General features: G+C 44.1%; 1 protein-coding gene across 5 annotated transcripts in view; it reads right to left on the minus strand.

The window, feature by feature from the left end:
- The window catches only part of BCAS3 (BCAS3 microtubule associated cell migration factor), a 296,865-nt gene that overhangs the window by 162,898 nt on the left and 113,886 nt on the right, over positions 1 to 20,081 (minus strand). For all 5 annotated transcript variants that reach the window (XM_059487012.1, XM_059487010.1, XM_059487013.1 and 2 more), the window contains exons 20-22: positions 14,326 to 14,426; positions 10,229 to 10,425; positions 8,179 to 8,276 (exon numbers count right to left, since the gene is read on the minus strand). In XM_059487012.1, the coding sequence (XP_059342995.1) occupies positions 8,179 to 8,276; positions 10,229 to 10,425; positions 14,326 to 14,426 (396 nt within the window). The remainder of the gene's footprint in view (positions 1 to 8,178; positions 8,277 to 10,228; positions 10,426 to 14,325; positions 14,427 to 20,081) is intronic.

The following is a 20,081-nucleotide window of genomic DNA, read 5'->3' on the forward strand; positions in this document are numbered from 1 at the left end:
TCCCTGCAAGCATTTCTGTGTATACTGAGTGTTGCTTTGCTTTTATTTGGGCTTTTTCCCTAGAGTTTAAATACAAACACCAAAACCAAAAGACTACCAGAGCGCTTTTTGCTTCTCCAAATTCTTTCACACCAACTTTCTGCTTGTTATAAATCCACCAGCAACACAAAAACTTTGCAGATGATCTACGGCCATTTACCACATCTTACATTCAATCCCAAGTAAAATCATCCTTATTTTTAAAATATATTTTAAGTGATGGAAAAAACGTAGAGTACTCAGTGGTTTGCTCAGTAAATAACAGAGGCAGGGAATGGGAGCAGGGAAAGGAGGCCCTGATTGTCACCATCCTCCTCCTCAGCTGCTCTGGGGTGCAAGGAGAGTCCTGGAGCTCCCAGCCTCAGCTTTGGGGTTTTTATTCCATCTTGGAGGAGCCCAGCTGGGATGTGCTCGTCCCAAAGGGACCGTGGTGACCATCAGGAGCTCCTTTCCCTGCTCTCTGCAGCAGGCACTTGCTGGCACCAGCTTTGGCTTTCAGAGCTCTCCGGGCAAAGCTGGAGCAGTAACCAGCACCCAATTTAGCCTGGCTTGTAATAAAAAGTGAAAGTTAAAAGCAATGCAAGCAGCAGATAAAGAACTATTAAAATCTGGCTGGGGTGCTGCCAGGGATGGAGTCCAAGGCAGGGGAGGAGCCACAGCCCCAAGCCAATGGCTATCCCACAGTGGTGGGTAATTAAGGAAAACAAAATATTTTCCATCTGTTTCTTTACCCCTGACGTCACCGAGGCAATAAAATATATACACAAGTGAGCACCAACAGGCTGTATTTCAACTTAAATATAAATATTTATTCCCAGCAGAGAACATCTTTACTCCAGTGAGTAGCCAGGGTGAGGAGGCTGTGATTGGAGCACCCTCAAGGTATTAAACTGCACCTTGGAGTAGATGAAATGCCTGGCTAACTTATCATGCCAAATAGCTCAGTTTTATGTGTCACATCCCCAAATCCACACTTCTGCTCACTCATCCTTATCACACTCTAATGGACAACTGCTAAAACCTGCTCCTTTTGGGTTAACAGTGGTGAAAATAAGTGCTTATGCTGATATTACATTAAAAATTACAGCAGGAGGAATACAAATACAAAAGGAAGGGTCTGCAGAGCCCTGAGGACAAGGGCTGATGTCCTGGAACCCCTCCTGAGAAGAAGGCAGGACAAGCTGCAGGATATCTCAGGATGATCAGAACCAGAATCCTGAAACCATTAACATCCAACAGACACTGCAGGCCAAAGTGGCAACAAGAAAAACTGAGGCATATTTAGTTGTTTTCAAAGCAAACATGGGAAATGGTGAGCAAATACTTTGAAAGATAAAGCCTAATTAATGAAATCACTAAATAAAAATGTCTCTATTACAAACTGATCACAAATAAAGCTTTCCCTGAAACAATTCTCCCTCCAAAACTCAAACACTCTTTTAATTTGCACATTCATTTTAAGGCTATTTCAAGCAGTCTAGATTATTAGATGAGCTTAGCATATGTTACAAGCTTATAAAAATATAAAGATTTGCAAAATGCCTCTTTTAAGCAGTGGAGGAAAAGAGCAGAAATGTCAATGCACACACTGCCTGCAAATACCAGTGGTGTGTTATTTCTGTGCAATCTCTCAAAACACAAGTACAGACACTGAGGTTTCTGGATCTCTTGTAAGTTTAACAGTAGCTGGGAGCTCTTAGATCTCCAGCTATAATAAATATTGTATCCTACAGGAGCCCATCGGGAATCTCAGCTCATGTGTTGCTCCACAGAAGATTGTGGTGTCAGATATGATTAGAATCAACACTTCCCACTTCTTCAGAGCTTTAAAGCTACCTACACATAGCATTAACAAAGATAATTAAGGGGCACATCAGAATCTCATATTAATAATGAGTTTTTGTTAACCAGCACAAAACACCCAGGATAACAAGACTATTTTTTCCCCCCTAAATAAACCCATGGCATTTCTGTGCTCACACCGTGCTCCAGCCCAGTGCAATTGTTCAGCTGATGTGAACTGAAGGTGCCTTCCCCAGCTGGAAGGTGGAGGCTCACACTTGAGCAGTGAGACACTGCAGGGGCTGCACTAATGGAGCCTGAACACACGTCAGGCAGGTTGTGTGACACAGGAACAACTGTCTGGGAGCAGCAGCACCGTGCCAGGGACCATTACCAGGGCCCCGGGGCCACACTGCAACTCATCCTGCTGGGGAAGGAAAGCCCCATCCCCTGGATTTTAACCATGCTGGGGAGGGCACAGCTCACCCAGGGAGCTGGGACATAACACAGGAACTGCTGGGCCAAAAGTCACCTGGGACAGGTGAACGGGGAGAGCAGCACCCCAGGAACCTCACCTGCTTAAAGCCAAATTCCACCCAACACAGCAGGGCCTAGGAATTTAGAAATTGCTGAGTTTTGATTTTCATTCCCACCACTGGAATCAGATGCACACAGCAGTAGTTTTTAAGCTGATACGGGCTTGGTTTGAAATGCAACCATCTCAGAAGAGATGAACTGCTTCAGTCACTGCCAGAGTGCTCAGCTGTACCACAGGCACACTGGGATGAGGAGACTCCTCTGTCCCTTGCAGGGCAAAGCTGCCCCACATCACCACACTGTGCTGTGGGGAGTGAGCTGCCACCTCCAGAACTGACTAAACCACCCACAATCATCACAGGCTGGAAAATTAAATCAGCATCTAATGATTCTGCTGCCATGCCTGTCCTCTCCAGTGTACTTCTCCTGCCTGCAGAAAACACCCACCAGCGTTTGCAGACATTAATGCTGCTCCTTGGGCCCCTGCAGCTGAGTCTTTTCCCAGTCCAGGCAGAGATCCAGCAGCAAGTGCCCCATCAGTAGTGTCAGGTCATTTCAATTTCTCCTCACATCTCCCCAGTCTATAGGGCATGGCTGTTTGCAGATGTAATCATGAACACTGCACTGGCATCTTGGAGCCTGGTGGAGTCACTTCTGTCTTAAGGCTCTCTTCAAAAAATCATCAGATAACATTTTCTCAAATTAGATGAAATAAATCAAGTTGAAAACATTCTAAGTACCAGGATTTTGCATTATGCAGCTCATGCACACACACACTTAGCAAGGCAGATGAGCTGGATGGAGACAGCAGGAGCACATGTGAGGAAACAAAGATACCTGAGATATCCCACATGCTGTCACCAGGCAGGGACTAATGCAGAAAATGTTATGCAAATAGGTAACATAATAAGCATTTAAAATAGATACATTAACAGGATCAGCACAGAAGTTATTCCAGGAAAGCAACATAACTTAAACTCATGTAAATTCAGGCTGACAGGATGAGTAACACAAACCAAGCAGCGCTGGGTTGGCTTTTCTGTGTTCCTGAACAGGTGATGCCCCCTAAGAGCAGCTTGTTCTCTGCCCATTATTAAAACCTCTCAATTACTGCGAAGAACAGCCCAGGGGCCAAAGCCCTTCCTTGCCTTCAAAGCTCAGCATTATCCCCTGCAGCCCCGAGTGCAATCTCTATCTGCCACAACAAACCACCTTTATCCCAGGCAGGTAATTACAGGTTCAGGTCAAGGGCTGCAGCCGGATCCGTTTCAGGCAGGGAGCTCGGCAGCCCTGACACCCGAGCTGTGCGAGGGGAGCCCGGCCCCGCCTCAGCCCGGCAGTCATCGCCTGTGGCAGCGGGGACAGCCTGGGAATTCACAGTGCTGCTGACTTCATCCGCCAGCTGCATTCACACATCTTCACTACCTGAATAACTGAGCTGCGCTGCTCCCAGGCAGCACTTTGTGCTCTACAGCGTTTGGGAATAAATATTTGATTGTGCGTACAACAGAAAGGAGCTCAGATGGTTTAAGGTGTGATGGCAGAAGTGTTTATTAAACTCCAAGTGAGAGCATTGCTGGACAGTAAAAATTTGTCCCGTGGTCTGTGCCTCACAGGTGTGGCGACGAACAATAAAAGGACAACTCCCTCCCCAACAAAGGCCCAGTCAATTCTTCTGTTCATTAAACCCTCTGCAGGCAGAACTCCCTGTCCATGACCAGCCAGTCACACACAAAAGAGAGGGAAGTACTAAATTACAAGCTGATTTTAAGTGGGCATTGATTGAAGTAACCAGAAGAGAGCTTAGTGTTGTCAGAGTTTCATACAACAGTAATAAACAATCTTCATTAAAAAATGATGTGTGCATCCCCCTGCAGCACAGCACTCACCAGGTTTCAGCTGAGAGCATTAAGGCTCCCCCCATCCCACACACAATTAATGAGGAAAAGAATCCTCAGGATCTTTTTTCTCTACAAATTAATTTTATTCATTAAATAATGTCATTCACTGAAATCCTTCCCACTCAATTTCTGCATTTATTCTAGGCAAGAAAGAAATAAATTTATGATTCTATTCTGTGACCTCCTCCCAGCAGGAAAGGAAGAGGTTGATGCAGAAAAACAGATTAGACAATTCCTCTGTCAATGTTCTCATCCTGCACTAGCAATGCAACCAAATCATTACTTGGCTGATGGGTAAGTGTGCAAAAACTCTTTGTGTGAGGGAACAAACAAGGCTTTCCATAGAGAGACACACAGATGCAGCCACTTCTCTGAAATGAGCAGGGCTGAGTCACTGAGCACACCTGAGGACCTGAGCCCACACCTGGGTGCAGCTGAAGCCAAACACTCAGTGCAGCTGTGTGGGCAAACTCCCCGACCAGCAACTGCTGCAAAATCCTTTCCTGGAGCTGTTCCAGCTCTGCAAGCTCAGAATTTACTGTACAGATACCCTAACCTACCCCTAATTTCTGCATCTCTCATTATTCAGAGAGCCCCACCAGGTCTGTTTTTTCAGATATGTCACACATATGATGTATGTCATCTCCACAGGTCACAGAATGAAAAATTCAGAGAGGTGCTGGTTGGGGTGGGTGTGTAACGATGTGACCTTCAGCTGCAGCATCACCTGCACACTTTAAGGTTCCTGTTTAATTTCTGGGCTCATAAATAAAACCTGACCCACTAAGGCTTAACCCAAAGCCAAGCCCAGAGCCTGAGCACACCTTTGGGGAGGAGGGACAGACAGACAGACAGACACCCTCTGCCTGCTGCACACAGTGAGCAGCTCCTGCCTTGCAGTGGCTCTGCTGCTGCATTATCACCAAAACCTTCCTGCTTTACGGAGATTTAAACTCACTCTTGTCCCCCTTTAACATTTCCAACTCCAATCTGGAGCAGCATCTGGAATTCCAGTGCATTTCATCCTTCAGGGTACATTCTCTGTGATGCATATGACTCAAATATGTGCACTGAGGGACAAGTGTCCAGTTGCTTTAGGTGACTGAATTTTTGCAAACTTTTCTTGAAAAAAATAAATCAGAGAAGAGTCTTGGGAGAATTTTGAGTTGAGAGAACCAAGATGTAAGATATATATTTAAAATACATCCAAGTAACCTTTACAGATTCAGCCACCTTGAGAATGACACTAAATTTTCATTATTGATTACCAGCATTAGAGTTTTGCACTTTTTAAATTAAGACTTTTCCAAGTGATCCAATGAGATTGTCCTTAGCACACCACAGCTTTACAGACACATGAGGAAAAAAAACATGCTTAAAAAAAACCAAAAAACATACAAACTGCTTAATAAATGCACCAAGAGAATTGTCACCAAAGGGGGAGAGGGAAGGAAGCTATTGGGGATGGCAGAAGGATAATGGAGATGATAAACATGTACTTGGAGTCTTTTGATAGGAAGGAGAAGTGATGAGTCAGATAAGCAGAGGCGCCACATGGTTGCATCTCCAAGCAACAGGCAATCAAAGCCCCAGATAAAATCTTCATAAAGTGCAACAGGCCCCAGTGCAGGGCCAGAGCTCAGCAATCACTTCCTGGTTCAGCTCAGGCAGCAGAAATTTATGACCTACTTAAAAATCCTTCAAACCTAAAAATGTCTTTTCCATAAAGAACATCAGCAACGTGGGAAGAGCAGGAAATGAGAATACTCAAAGTGGTGGACTGGAACACAAAAAGCCAATGCTGTACATGAGTGGTGCTAAAACCAAACCCTTCCCATCCACAGCTGAGATTAATGGAGTTTTCTGCACATCTCACAGGTGGGAGGAGAAGAAAATAAGCATTAAGTACTCTTCTTTCCATTTCTGGACCCTGTTACAAATACAGTTTGAAACCTCAAAACCAGTGTATATATTTTCCTTGTGTCTTCTTTACTCTGCAACAATTCACACCCCTAAACCATCACACAATTCAGACTCTGAACCCCTAAGTTCTGCATGGGAAAGAGTGAGGATCAGGCAATACAAAAGCTGCAAGGAGATGCTAAAATTCCAGAATCAAAAATCAATTCCAACCCAACCTGTCTGGGTGAAGCGAATAAAACTCTGCCATCAGCACGTCCCTGACAAAAGCCATGTATTGTTTACAAGAAACTTATGGAGTGCTATAACCAAACTGAGTCATACTGCACAGTAAATATATTCTCAGTGTCCTAATGATGGATTTTGGCAATTTTAATATAGACACACATGTTAAAGGCATTACAAATGAGGCTTCACCACATTCACACGGGGCAGTTCATATTAAAGCCCCATCCACACCTGAGGAACTGTTCAGCATGGAGGAGGCACAGCCCTGTGTGCCCATTGCTGCTGCTGAGGATGGGGTAACACAGCTTTAGAAATGCTGCAGTTACAGAATGATCACATTTCAGAATTACTGCACAGCCCTGTTACAGGTGAAGGCACTGCTCCTGCACAGGAGGGAAAATCCCCACCCTGACAATGCTGATATCTCTCTCTGCATCAGCTGATAGTGAGCACAGCTCTGCCATTAATCACTCTGAATCTCAAGTGTCACAAATACAGCCTGAAGCTCTCCTGTGATTCCAACTTGGAACCTTTTAGGAGCAATAAGCATAGATAAACTAGGCAAAAAAAATCATAACTGATGCATTAATATTTTCTTCTGTATCAAACAATTATTTTCAAAATTACTTTGCTATGTAGTAAAACAAACAGATTCCCCTTCAATAACCAACACCAGATGTTTGTCTAAGCCCAACAGGAATTAATTTAACAACTTTTAAATATTTGAAATGGAATTTATAAGGACAATTCTCAATGTCCAAAGTAAATGTGGTTACTATTGAACTCTGTTATAAACACATACATGAAATATCCTGTAATACCCAAATAAATTCATTTGGCAAACAATGAAGTATCTTGGACTCAGCATTTATATCAAACAGCAAACAGAGTCTGAAACAGGAGCTTTTATTTTAACTCTCTTTAAACCAAACTTCAGAAACCCCTGTCTGTATGTGTTACAGTCTCTTTTTACAGTTTAACCTCAATCCAATCAGGAGTCTCCAGGGATTTTCAAATCACTGAAGATTAAAATCCTCTCCGACTTGACTGTTTGACTAATGCTGTGTGTTTAATAATTCTACTTGTGAGAGATTTTATTTGACAAAATCCTGCTGTGTGGACCCTCAGACACTGCACAGCTGCACTGGAACATAAAGCTCTGCTGCTGCCATTGTTTCTTTAGACAGGCTATTCCCCAGCACTGGGGGGAACAGAGAACTTTATAGCACATCTATTACTCTGTTGATATTAACACAACCACTGTAGTATTAAATCCACACACTCTTTTCAGAGCAGAGCAGTGAAAATGTGCCTATTACACAAACATAGATAAAGTCTCCTGTTGTCCCAACTGCTCACAGAAATCAATTACATTTATGATTACATTTCAATGAAAGCTACTTTATAAACGAGACAGAACTGTAATAATCTCTGCTTTAGGCATTCATTAATAAAAGCATTTCAGTGTTAGTATTTGTAAATGTTCTGCTTTTTAGTTTAGGCAATTTTTAGTATTCTACAGCTCATGTTAAACTTTACATAAATATGTGTCCAGACCTTACCACAATGCTGTAACTTCACATTTGAGTGGTAAGAGGAGGGGGAAATAAAAATCATCATTATGGCAGGATTGAGCATTTGTATGAGACAGCACTTACCCTGTGTTGCAGAAAACCAGGACAACTTTGATGGCAACAATTAGTACACATATTACCAGCCAGAACCAAAGAGCAGGTTGATGATATGGAGCAGAAAATGAGGCTGTTCCTACCTGAAGTAGCATCGATGACCGTGGAGACGCCGCGCCGGTCGGCCACGGGCCGCGGGGACCCCGGCATGCTGACGGGCTCCGAGCGCACGGGCTGGATCCTGGGGAGCACAGAAACCACAGTGAGCCAGGCTGGAGAGCAGCCTGACGGGCACCAAATCCAACCTATGGCCTGCCACCTCCTCATCCACTGAATGGCACTGAATCCACATAAATCACAGTGAGCCAGGCTGGAGAGCAGCCTGACGGGCACCAAATCCAACCTATGGCCTGCCATCTCCTCATCCACTGAACTATGGCACTGAATCCACATAAATCACAGTGAGCCAGGCTGGAGAGCAGCCTGAAGGGCATCAAATCCACCCTCTGACCTACCACCTCCTCATCCACTGAATGGCACTGAATCCACATAAATCACAGTGAGCCAGGCTGGAGAGCAGCCTGAAGGGCACCAAATCCAACCTATGGCCTGCCATCTCCTCATCCAGTAAATCATAGCACTGAGTCCACACAATCACAGTGAGCCAGGCTGGAGAACAACAGCCTGAACATCATCCAGTCCAACCCATGGCCTGCCACCTCCTTATCAACCAAACCATGGCACTGAGTCCACACAAATCACAGTGAGCCAGGCTGGAGAGCACCCTGAAGGGCATCCAGTTCAACCCATGGCCTGCCACCTCCTCATCCACAGCACTAAGTCCACACAAACACGGTGACCCAGGCTGGAGAACACCCTAAAAATCATCCTCCAGTCCAGCTTCTTACCTGCTACCTCCTCACCAACCAAACCATGGCACTGAGGGCCACCTCCAGTCCTACTATGAGCAGGTCCAGGGATGGTGGCTCCACCCCTCCATGGGCAGAATATTAACAGCCACCACCTGGCCACAATCCCACCCAAACGAGAATCACCTGGGACAAGCAGCAATTTCATTGTGAAGTGGCTTAAAAGCCGTTGGAAAGTTCTGGTTTCCCTTGATTGGTTGCAGCTGAGATTGAGATGATCTGCCCAGAGACTCAAAGTGGGTATTCCCAAAGAATGGCTCAGATGGGAGCTCTCAGGGAGCCTCAAAGGATAAAGATCACCCTACCCAAACTTGGTTAAAAGCCTCCATTGCCCTCCTCAACAGCAGAATTTTAAAGACCCATTTGTAACTGTTGATTCCTTTTATAACAAAGATCTGTATTATTTCTTTTTATTTCTGCTTTCTTTCTGTATATGCATACATATATATTTTATATTTTTTAAAAATTTGACAGCTACATCCTTACTCGTGGCAGTAATTACACACAAGGAGAAATCAAACATTTCAAACCCATGGATTTCCAGTCCAAGGATAATCTGCCCACTTTTCATGGGACAAGTCATATTATCCAGCTCTCTTGATTTACTCCTAAGAATTTCAGACACAGTCCCAAACAATCCAAGTCCCTACCACAGAACTTTGGACTTCAAATCACATGCAGAGTCAGGAGCATGGAAACTTGTTAAATCTGGAGTCACTGGGCAGGACACAAACACTTGGAGCATAAATCTTTTCTACAAATCACCAGTAAATGTAAACCCACAGTTACCTTCACTCTCCTTCCTTCCCTTCCCTAAGCCCATCCCCTGCCCCCAGTTCCAAATCAGCTGATGTCCAAAACCAGATGAATTAAATACATGAAAAATAATTACAAAGAAGGAAAAAAAGGAGTGGGAAAAAACAAAAACAGGGAGGAGGAAAACATTCCAGAAGTTCACTTACTGTTCCAACACACTGACCGCTGTCTAAATTCATGGCACAAAGCTCCCACTCACGTCTGGGAAAATGAATTTATTAAGCAATGCAGAAACTGTGAAAGGCAAGAGCACACTGAGCAAGGCCACCAGACTTTGTGCTGTCTTTGTCTGACAGCAAAAGGAATCTGAGCTGCTCAGCCTGGATGGACTTTTCCCACTGGTGCATCACCACTCTTCCAAGACCTTCCTCTGGACAAGCCCGATAAAAACTGCGACACATCCCACAGAAGCAAATGTCAGGCAGCCGGGAATTGGTGTTATTGTTACCTGAGGCTGTTGAGATCGAGATCATCAGTGTCAAAGTCCAGCAGGGGCTGGGGGGTGTCGCTGGGCCCGTGCGACTGCAGCACGGAGGAGCTGGAGGAGATGACGGTGGTTTGGCCCGACGGGTGGATGGTCTTGAACTGGAACTGGGGGCCCATCCACAGGCGCCGGTGAGGCCCCGTGTGAGTCACAATTTCCACCTGTGCGAGGGGAGATGGCCAGGGATTAACACTGAGCTGCAGCTCCAGGTAATGAGGGGCTCTGTGGTGGTGTTCACAGGGGTCACAGGATGAGGGGAGACATGAGAATCTGACTCCATGCTTCAGAAGGCTGATTTGTTATTTTATAATGTATATTATACTAAAATGATATTTTAAAACGATACTAAAAGAATAGAAGAAAGGATTTCATCAGAAGACTAGCAAGGAAAAGCAAAGAAAAGAAAAGAATGATTATAAAATCTTGTGACTGACCAGAGAGTCTGAGCCATCTGGACTGTGATTGGCCATTAATTAGAAACAACCACATGAGACCAATCACAAATGCACCTGTTGCATTCCACAGCAGCAGATAATCAATGTTTGCATTTTGTTCCTGAGGCCTCAGGAGAAAAATCCTGGCAAAGGTACTTCAGAAAATATCAGGGCTACAGAGTTCTTTTGGTGTGCTGGACTCCTGGAATCCCACTGTTCTCAAGGGAGAAGGGTGCTCTGAGCCAGGGTGCTTGCAGGAATGTTTAACAAAGCAAAATTGGAGATGTCTTTGCTGGAGAATGATGCTTCAGCCAAAGCCAAGACCTTCTTGCAGAGACTTGAGAGCTCGTGAACCACCAGCCTCAGGACACTGAACTCCAGTTCTTAAGTTGTTCTAAAGATCAAAGCTTCATCCTGGCCAGCACCTCACCTGATCCTGTTCATTCTCCCCCTTGCCATCATGAAATACACCCCAAAACTCAAATGCCATGACTGACAGGGAACACATTTCTGCCTGAATCTGCATGGAGCAGAGAGAGGAACCAAGGGCCCACATCCCACAGAGATCCCCAAGCAGGGCAGGGAAGCACTTCCAGAGAGCTCCTCCCAGCTTTGTCACAGCTGCTTTGTCAAAGTTCTCAGCTTCAGCTGCTTCCCATGGATCCAGTGAGAGCTGGATGGTAAATCACAGCTCCTAATTCCTGTTGGCACATGTGAGGAGAGGCTGGCACAGAGCACCTTGTGGGAAGCACAAAATCCATAACCCAGAGCCATGGGAAGAGTGCCGGGATGAGCCCAGGTCACACTAAGCACAGGAGCACAACCATGGATGTGCCACAAACACGTCCATTTAACCAAAATTCTGACAATTAAACAGAAGCAGGGTGTTTGTGATCAGGAAAACCGTAAATAAAAGGGTGAACAAAGCATTCAACTTCTCTAATCAGGAGAATAGAATCATTAAGGCTGGAAAGATAATGCAATACAAGACTAAAAATCAAAAAGAGCTTTTAAATATCAGGAAAAGGAAATGTAAAATGAAATTATTAAGCTCTGGTGAACTCATACTTTTAGAACAGAAAATAGACTATAAAGTACCTATTAGTTTCTGCTAAAACAATCAGCATCACAGCAGAAATGCAAATTAGCAGGGAATTCATGAAAACAGATTTTTATATAGGTACACAGATGTGCACTAGTAGTGACTCTCCATCTTCAAGGAGCAATTTGAAACCCTGGCTGATGTCAGTTCTCTGCTCATGTCAGACAACAACCACAGCAGCTCTATTTCCATCCTTGCATTTAGCTCAGCCTAACCCAGCTTGGCTGCAGCCCTTTCTGAGGCAAGTAGCTTTTATGTAGCAGCGTAAATTAGGCCACAGATAAAGTAATCTGTGTATTTTAAGCTTGAAACCATCAGTGTCACAGAGCCGAGAGGTAAACAGATGCCTCTGCAATTTTACTGAGGCTATGGCCAGATGTTCCTATTCGCTCTCCTGTTGTGTGCAGGACAAACATATTGTATCTACTTCCCACTGACAGCACCCATTACCCACTGTTCTAATTGAAAAGTTGAAGTGAAGGGCGGTGTTTTTTCACTGCTTGCTGTTGCTGTTGATAACAACACTTTAATTTTGAAAAACATCCTTGCACTTTAGGCTTAATCTGAAGTGGCTGGCTCGGGGAGAGCCAGCGTTGCTCTGCTCCAAGGGCTCTCATCACTGCTGCTCTCAGCAGGAGTTAAACATTCCAGGAGCATTCTCAGAATTATCCCTGTTCTGTGACATCACTTGGGATTTTTATTTCCTTTTATAAATTTATTTATTCTTCTAGAGGGATGGATGTGGTGAAGTTCGAGCAGTCTAAGTTCTGTTGACATCTTGTATCTTCTAAGAATTATTAATAAACAAAAAGCCATAAGGTAGGTTTGCCATAATCTCTTTTTCCCTGAGGTTTCACCAGAACAGTAAAATAAGGAAATGCCTCCAAACAGTCCTGGAGAGCTGGAAAACTACAGAAACTACAGGTGAAATCTGCTCCCAGTGAACTCAGAGATAAAATTCCTATTGACTGCCCTGACTGAGGAGTTTCATCATCTTTGTGCTCTGAGAAATCAGACACAGCACAAACAAATGAGACACCTCAAAGTGCAGCCACATCTGAAACCTCAGACAGGTAAATGAATTCACATGACTGGATTCCCCAGTGAATGCTCCTCCTGGACAGGTCCATGTGGAAACCTAACCTCTCATTTCAGGAAAAAGCTGTGTATGATTTATTCACCAGTGGGAGAAGCAAATCCCATCCATAAATATTTCATATTTATGCCATACACCCCAGCAACACATTTAATGCATCACTCCCATAACAACATTGTTCTTAAACCAGAGGAAACCCACCTAATTTGTCAGGGTGAATTCCATGGATCAGGTACCTTGTAATTGCTCTGGCAAATCCAGAGCATTTGTAAATTTTATTTATTTATTTAACTCTAACCTTTCATTTCTAACAGGAACTAATTCTCAGTGTATTATTCATGACCTACATTCTTACACTGAGGTTCTGAGCCAAATGCTCAAGTATTTACTGAGTTCTTACAGAGAAGCTTCATGGACTGAGACAAAGCAAGACTGGATAACAAGACAAAGATTAGACCTAAAGATATAAAAATCCTCCACCAAGCATGATAGTTTTAAAGCAATAGAATATTTATATCTGGCTAGAAGTCACAGGAATTGTCAGAAGGAAAGGAAAGGAAAGGAAAGGAAAGGAAAGGAAAGGAAAGGAAAGGAAAGGAAAGGAAAGGAAAGGAAAGGAAAGGAAAGGAAAGGAAAGGAAAGGAAAGGAAAGGAAAGGAAAGGAAAGGAAAGGAAAGGAAAGGAAAGGAAAGGAAAGGAAAGGAAAGGAAAGGAAAGGAAAGGGGAAAGGAAAAGAAAGAGGAAAAGAAAGAGGAAAGGAAAAAGGAAAAAGGAAGAGGAAGGAAGGAAGGAAGGAAGGAAGGAAGGAAGGAAGGAAGGAAGGAAGGAAGGAAGGAAGGAAGGAAGGAAGGAAGGAAGGAAGGAAGGAAGGAAGGAAGGAAGGAAGGAAGGAAGGAAGGAAGGAAGGAAGGAAGGAAGGAAGGAAGGAAGGAAGGAAGGAAGGAAGGAAGGAAGGAAGGAAGGAAGGAAGGAAGGAAGGAAGGAAGGAAGGAAGGAAGGAAGGAAGGAAGGAAGGAAGGAAGGAAGGAAGGAAGGAAGGAAGGAAGGAAGGAAGGAAACCAGCTACTGCCCATTTTTATGGTCAAAGGAAGGTCACCACCCAAAGGGCACCACTGTTCTTCCAACTTCCTCCATCCCTGCCCTAAAAGGACCATGCCAGGAGGCAAAGGGAGGCAGATCACTTGTTACTGCCAGCTGAAACTTCCCACTTCCTGCTGGGCTTCCCAGGGATGTGAGTGTGTGAGGAATGCTGGGGCTCTGTCAGCTCTGGCACCATCAGATCCATTCCCACACCCACAGCAGAGTCACCTTCACACACAGCAACACCCTGCCTGCAGGAAGGTTAATTCCCACTTGGGGGAAAGTTGGGAATTTTGCTTCCAGAGGCTCCCACTGCTGTTCTGCTGAGCTGGGAGCCCCCAGAGCCTACCTGGGACAGCCACTCCTCATCCTCCTGCCCGCTGTGGTCGGAGGCCAGGCTGTCGTAGGACTCGTGCCGGGTGATGGGCCCGGGGCTCCCCGGAGGCACCACTGCAAAAAACCCACAAGACACAAATCAGACTTACTGCTGAATGCTTTATTAAAAAAAAGCTTTTAAAGTAAGTTAATGGCACAGCAATGTATGTCTTCTTGAGGATTCACAGTACACTCAGAATATGAAATCACAGCAGCCACTTCTCTTCCTTGAAACCACACAAGTACAAACCAAACCCAATATTTTGACCCATTTTGCTGCTGCCCTCATGCTCCCCACATCTCCTGGCTCCCTGAATCCTGCTGCCTGTTTCAGAGAGCACAGCTGATCAACTGCAGGCTTTCCTGTTACTGAACTCCCTAACAAACTCCATGGCTCCAGCAGATGGTTTTGCTTTCAAACCAACAGGAACTTTATGGACTGATCTGAATTTTTTTTTTTTTTTTGTTCTTTCTGTCCCAGGGGCAACTACCAGAGCTGTCAAGATTAGGGAAGCTGCACAACCACAGCCCAGGGAGCAGCATCCCCCCTGTCTGCTCACTGGATTTCTCCCTTGGGGAATACTTTCACATTTTACTGGAGATTCAAGATGGCTTTACAGTGAGAAAGAAATTTGAAAAAACAACAGAAAAGCTGAACAAATGATTCGTTTTGGTGGTGCCCTGGAAGCCTTTCCCTGAGGAGCCACAGCTCTTGTGTTTCCACACAGCATTAACCCTTTCCAGCCAGGAGAGCTGGAAATGCTGAATTCCATGGAAAAGCTCTGCCTGGGAGTTCAGCAGCAGGGCAGCAGTGATAAAGGCTCAGCTGAGGTCAGCCCTCAGCCATTTATTTGGCTGTTTAATAAAGCTGCATTTCTGTGCCACACCTAGCACAGAAGCAGTTTGGAGGGGCTGGCTGGGATGGGGGATCCCCACTCCCACCACTCCCAGTGGGAATGTGCAGTGAGCTGGGACAAATGACCTTACAGACAAGTGATCCTGGCTGGATCTGCCACCCCTGTGCTGCTTCTTACACACCTTCACATGGGCAATCTTTCCAACTTGAAAATGCCCTTGCAATTGTAGGAACAAACACAGTGTAAAAATGCAAAGCCCCTTTTCCTGTTTCCCCCTTTTCTGGGCACACACCTCTCACATCCGTATCAAGCTCCAAGATGAGATTAATTTAACCCTGGTAGGCCATTTCCAGGAATTTGAGTAATCTTTTATCTTCCAGCTCAATTCCTTGAAAATTTGAATTCACACTGGAAATTACAACAGATTCTCACTCACCACTGAGGTTATTCTGATGCTGCAACACAGAGTATTTTAAATTTCTGAAGAATTTCCCAACCATGCAGGATAACAAACAATAAAATTCCAATTCTGGCAAAGCTTTGTAGCAAGTTTTTTACTGGTTCTCCTGTAATTTCTCCTTCATTGGGAAAAGTCACAAATGGAGCAGACACAGAGCAGGAGCAAGAAAGCCTCGGCTGCACAATTTTACTGCAATTGCAGGTGGCTTGTACCTTCTTAAAATAATCAAATCAATTAAATGCCTTGTGTCTGAGCTATGCTAAATTTTAACTTGTTTTCACACCAATATCTGGAACAAACACATCAAATATCTGCAACTGAGTTTGTTTAACCCAGAAATACACAAACACAAAAGTGAAAAAATACAAAAAAATAAGTGCTTACTAAAAATCTAAGGTGAGAATTCAAACATACAACTTCTGTCTGACAGTATGACAGGACATGAGTTCTTACAGTTTGCTTATTAAATTAATCAAAAAATGAGCATTCAAGGACACTTCTGAAAAACTGGACTGATACCTATAGCAAAAATCAGTTTTGCCATCAATATTTGGCAAAAAGGATCTTTGAGCTGCTCAAAAGTAATAATGGCACCTTTAGTCTCTGTCCTCCAGCAAGGTTCCTTTCTCTGCACTGACAGAATTGGTGTTACCATGATATTGAAGGAAGGTTGTATCTGGAAAAAGCACATTGCAAATGAAGTTATTTGTGATGATTGTTAGTGCCAGGAAAACTGCACAGAAGGGACTGTGAGACACAAGAGTCACCACAAACCAAAGCAAAGGCTGGAACACAGCAGAGCTGATATTCCTCTGGAGTTCCAGACCTGAGTCACACAGCTCCATGAATAAGTACGAAAAACTCCCCTCATTGATTAAAAGCTTCTCCTTGATATTTACTGACAAGTAAAGAAAACAAACAATTTGTATTAATCTCAAATAATTTGCATAGACATTCCTGCCACGTGAGCAAGATAAATACACACTGGAGGAATATTGGAATTAACACAGTGGGTTTGTTCATGGATGGGCTAATTGTACAATAAATACCTAAAGCTAAGACAAATCTTCCTTCAAGGATTATAAATTATCATCTTTCAGCAGCATAAAAGTGTTGGAACAAAGAACCACTGCAGTTCAATTGCAGTGTGTGCACTTATGGCTTTAATTTGGGAACAATAAATCATTAGTTTTACTTAGTTTTGTGTACTTCTTGAACCAAAAGGTTTTAATTTTCTCATTTATAGAAATAAGCTTTGCACAATTCAATTTAATTGAGAGTTATATATGAAATTCCCAGTGTGCTCTTCTCTAAGGGCTGAATGTTTGTCCAAATTAAGAGCAAACAAAGGCATTTGAGCATCACAAAGCCTGTTTGTTTGGTGCACATGCCTGCAGACACCCAGAGCTTGCCTCTTCCATCTCCAGAATTATAATTTAATATAATTAACGTTAATAATGTCAGATGAGTTTCTAAAATGCAGTAGCAACAGGTCAATGTACTCTTAAATAACCTCTCCAGTCTCCAGGGATGTCTGTGGTGAACAGGTACACAAGATAAAAATGATATGTACCTTATTTTCATAAAAACCCCACCCTAACACCTGATTTTGATGGTTTTCCTCTGATTCCTCAGTTACATTTAGGTGGGGTAGAGACTTGAGGAAATCATAAGTTTCTCAACAAACTTCAGGAGTCCTTGTGCTGGAAAATTCAGCTCCACAATTTGAATTACTTCCTTCATGCCTTTGTTCCAGAGCATCACCAGCAGAATGTGACGGTTCTGGCTCACCCCAAATTCACCACATTCACCTTTTTTCCCTGTTATTGATGTGATCTCAGCTCTGCCAGGGTGGTTTTGGTGCCCCACAGTTGTGTAGCTCACATCCAGCTCGTGCTCTGTGGGTTTGTGTCAGAGCTGCTGCCTCTGGCTCTACCTCTGCCCAAGTGGGACAGCAAAGCAAAGGGCAGGACTTCATTCTGGGCAGAACACTCACAGCCATGTTAACAATAAACTGTTTGTAGGCTGGAGATATGCTCCATGTAATTTTTCTTGTGGCTGCACGTTACTGAACAAAGTTCTGGTTTTAATGCAGTTTTCAGCTTGTAAACTCCCACAGGAGCATGGCACGCAGATTAAAATATCCTCTTTTACCCAAAACTACTCCCTGCTCATTTTTTTCCTGTTAGGACTTTCTGACACTCTCATATGCATAAATATAATAAAATTAAGCTAAAAACGGGCTATAAAGCAGGAGTTTAGCCAGACTGACAGCTATTCCACAGCACCAGTTGATTAGAGCTGGATTCATTCATTATTTGTGTACTGTCCACAGTTTATTTGGTGCTTTATGGACCATCCACTCTCTGTATCAGCACTTTAATAAAGATATAGGTAGGTCTGTAATTAGGAAATTAATTCTTAGATTTTTTTATGACTGCTTTACTTGCTCCTTACTCACACTGGTCTGACAGTCAACAGCCTGGATTTTTTTCCCCCAAGTTAAAAATTCCCTGGGCTTAATTTCAGCTTCCATCTCCGAAGTTCCCTTAGGAGGCCAGCCTAGCACTATGCACTTCTAAATCTGTGCAGAGCTAGACCCTGATATTATTCACAGCATGGAGAACCTTAAAGCTGCTCAACACTCAGACTGTGAGCAGACAATCAGTTGGGCACCACAACAGAACAAACATATTCTTTTCTGAGTTAAAGAACAATTTGAACTGCACGAAGGCACGGTGAAATCCATCTGATGGCCATCTTTAAAGAATTATGGAAGAGGTAACTATTTCTATAATTCACCGACTTCAAAAGTATGTTTGACATTATTGTCGGGAAAATTATGTTAACCATGGATTACTGTTACAATCAAAGTATGTAGTGAGAAGTCAAGAGGCTTAGTAGTAAATTTTCAAAGCGGAGCGTGGGGATTTACCCGTTTGACTCCCATTAACGGCAATGGGAGGCGCGCGGCGAAATCCCCGCACGCCGCTTTGAAAACTGACCCTGCGTGCTCACGGACCCTGCTCTAAGGACTTCCAGATGACCATGCAGCAGGAGGAAAGAACCATTTCAGCATGTGCCCTTGTTCATTACTGTTGTTTGTACACATCTGAAAGTGTTTGAGGGGCTGTGCTGGCGCTGTTTGCAGCGCTGGGTTCGTAACGCGCGCATCGGGGCGGGAGAGCTGGGGCTGAGGGAACCAAGCACGGGCCCAGGGCTGTCCCTGCAGCACAACCTCAACAGGCACATCCCCAGCAGCCAAGGCACCTTGCAGAGCTCATTGCCATCTCTATTATTTCACAAATACTTCACAAGAATGTATCGTGAGTTATTCCACTGCTCACTCAATGATTTACCTACAGTGCTCTGCCAGAAATTAAATTTTCTTCCTTTAACACTCAGTCCTGGTTCTTGCAGAGAGCAGAAAGTGCAGGCTACAGTCTTAGTTTTCCCTAAAAAAAACCACCATGAACTCAGTTTCATTAGAAACACCTTTTCTGGAAGAGGAAGGGGAGGCAGATTAACCTGCAATCTGTCACGCCTCCGAGTGTGAGAAGCAAACTTGAAAATTCCATTTTCACCATTTGTGACTCTTTCCAGGAAACCCCAAACACATTCTCTATGAGAAATGCCTGCTTGGAATCAGTTTTCTCCAGGAATACTGTAACCATAGTTGGTTTTTTTAAAATTTTATATATATATATATATACACACATTCATATAATACAGTAGTACTATAATAAAGTAGAATTTAATGAAAATTATTAACTGACTTGAGGCAACATTGGGTAGAAAGAATAAAATGGCAAAGTGGGAATCTAGAAGATGGAATTTCTGGCACTCTGATTTTGCAGTTTTAAGCCTGGAACACTCAGCTGACACAACCTGGTGGCAAGGCCCTCACCTGTGGCACTGGGCACAGCTGAAGGGCAGGGGTTTGGGCACCATTCACACAACCAGCACAGGAAAATGAGGTGGAAATGTTCACCCATATCCCATGGCTTGTTCCAGCTCCTCTCCACAGCATCTTGGGTGAGCTCAGGTGAAATTCCCCCACTCCAGGGCAGGGTCAGAGCTGGGTTTGGACAGGGATGGACTCCAGAAGTGGGCTGTGTTCCACTGGCCAAGTGCAGAACCAGTAAAGCACAGCAGAGATGCTGGAATGAAGCTGAAACTGCCCCAAGCTCCTGCTTGAGCGTGGCCCTGCCACAGAGGCTTTGAACACCTCATAACCACACAGCAGAGTAATTGTTGTTACTGCACAGGCTCTGCTTTTGATCAGTTTTACTGTCTGAAACCCAGCTTGTGACAGACATTGAACATACCCAGAGCAAGAGCAGCTCTGGCCTCCCAGAAATGCTACACAACTCTCTGGTTACACATGCAGAAAGGGATGTACCAGCACCTGCA

The sequence above is a fragment of the Ammospiza nelsoni genome, chromosome 21 (assembly GCF_027579445.1).
Source record: "Ammospiza nelsoni isolate bAmmNel1 chromosome 21, bAmmNel1.pri, whole genome shotgun sequence".
In the NCBI taxonomy this organism is placed as follows: Eukaryota; Metazoa; Chordata; class Aves; order Passeriformes; family Passerellidae; genus Ammospiza; species Ammospiza nelsoni.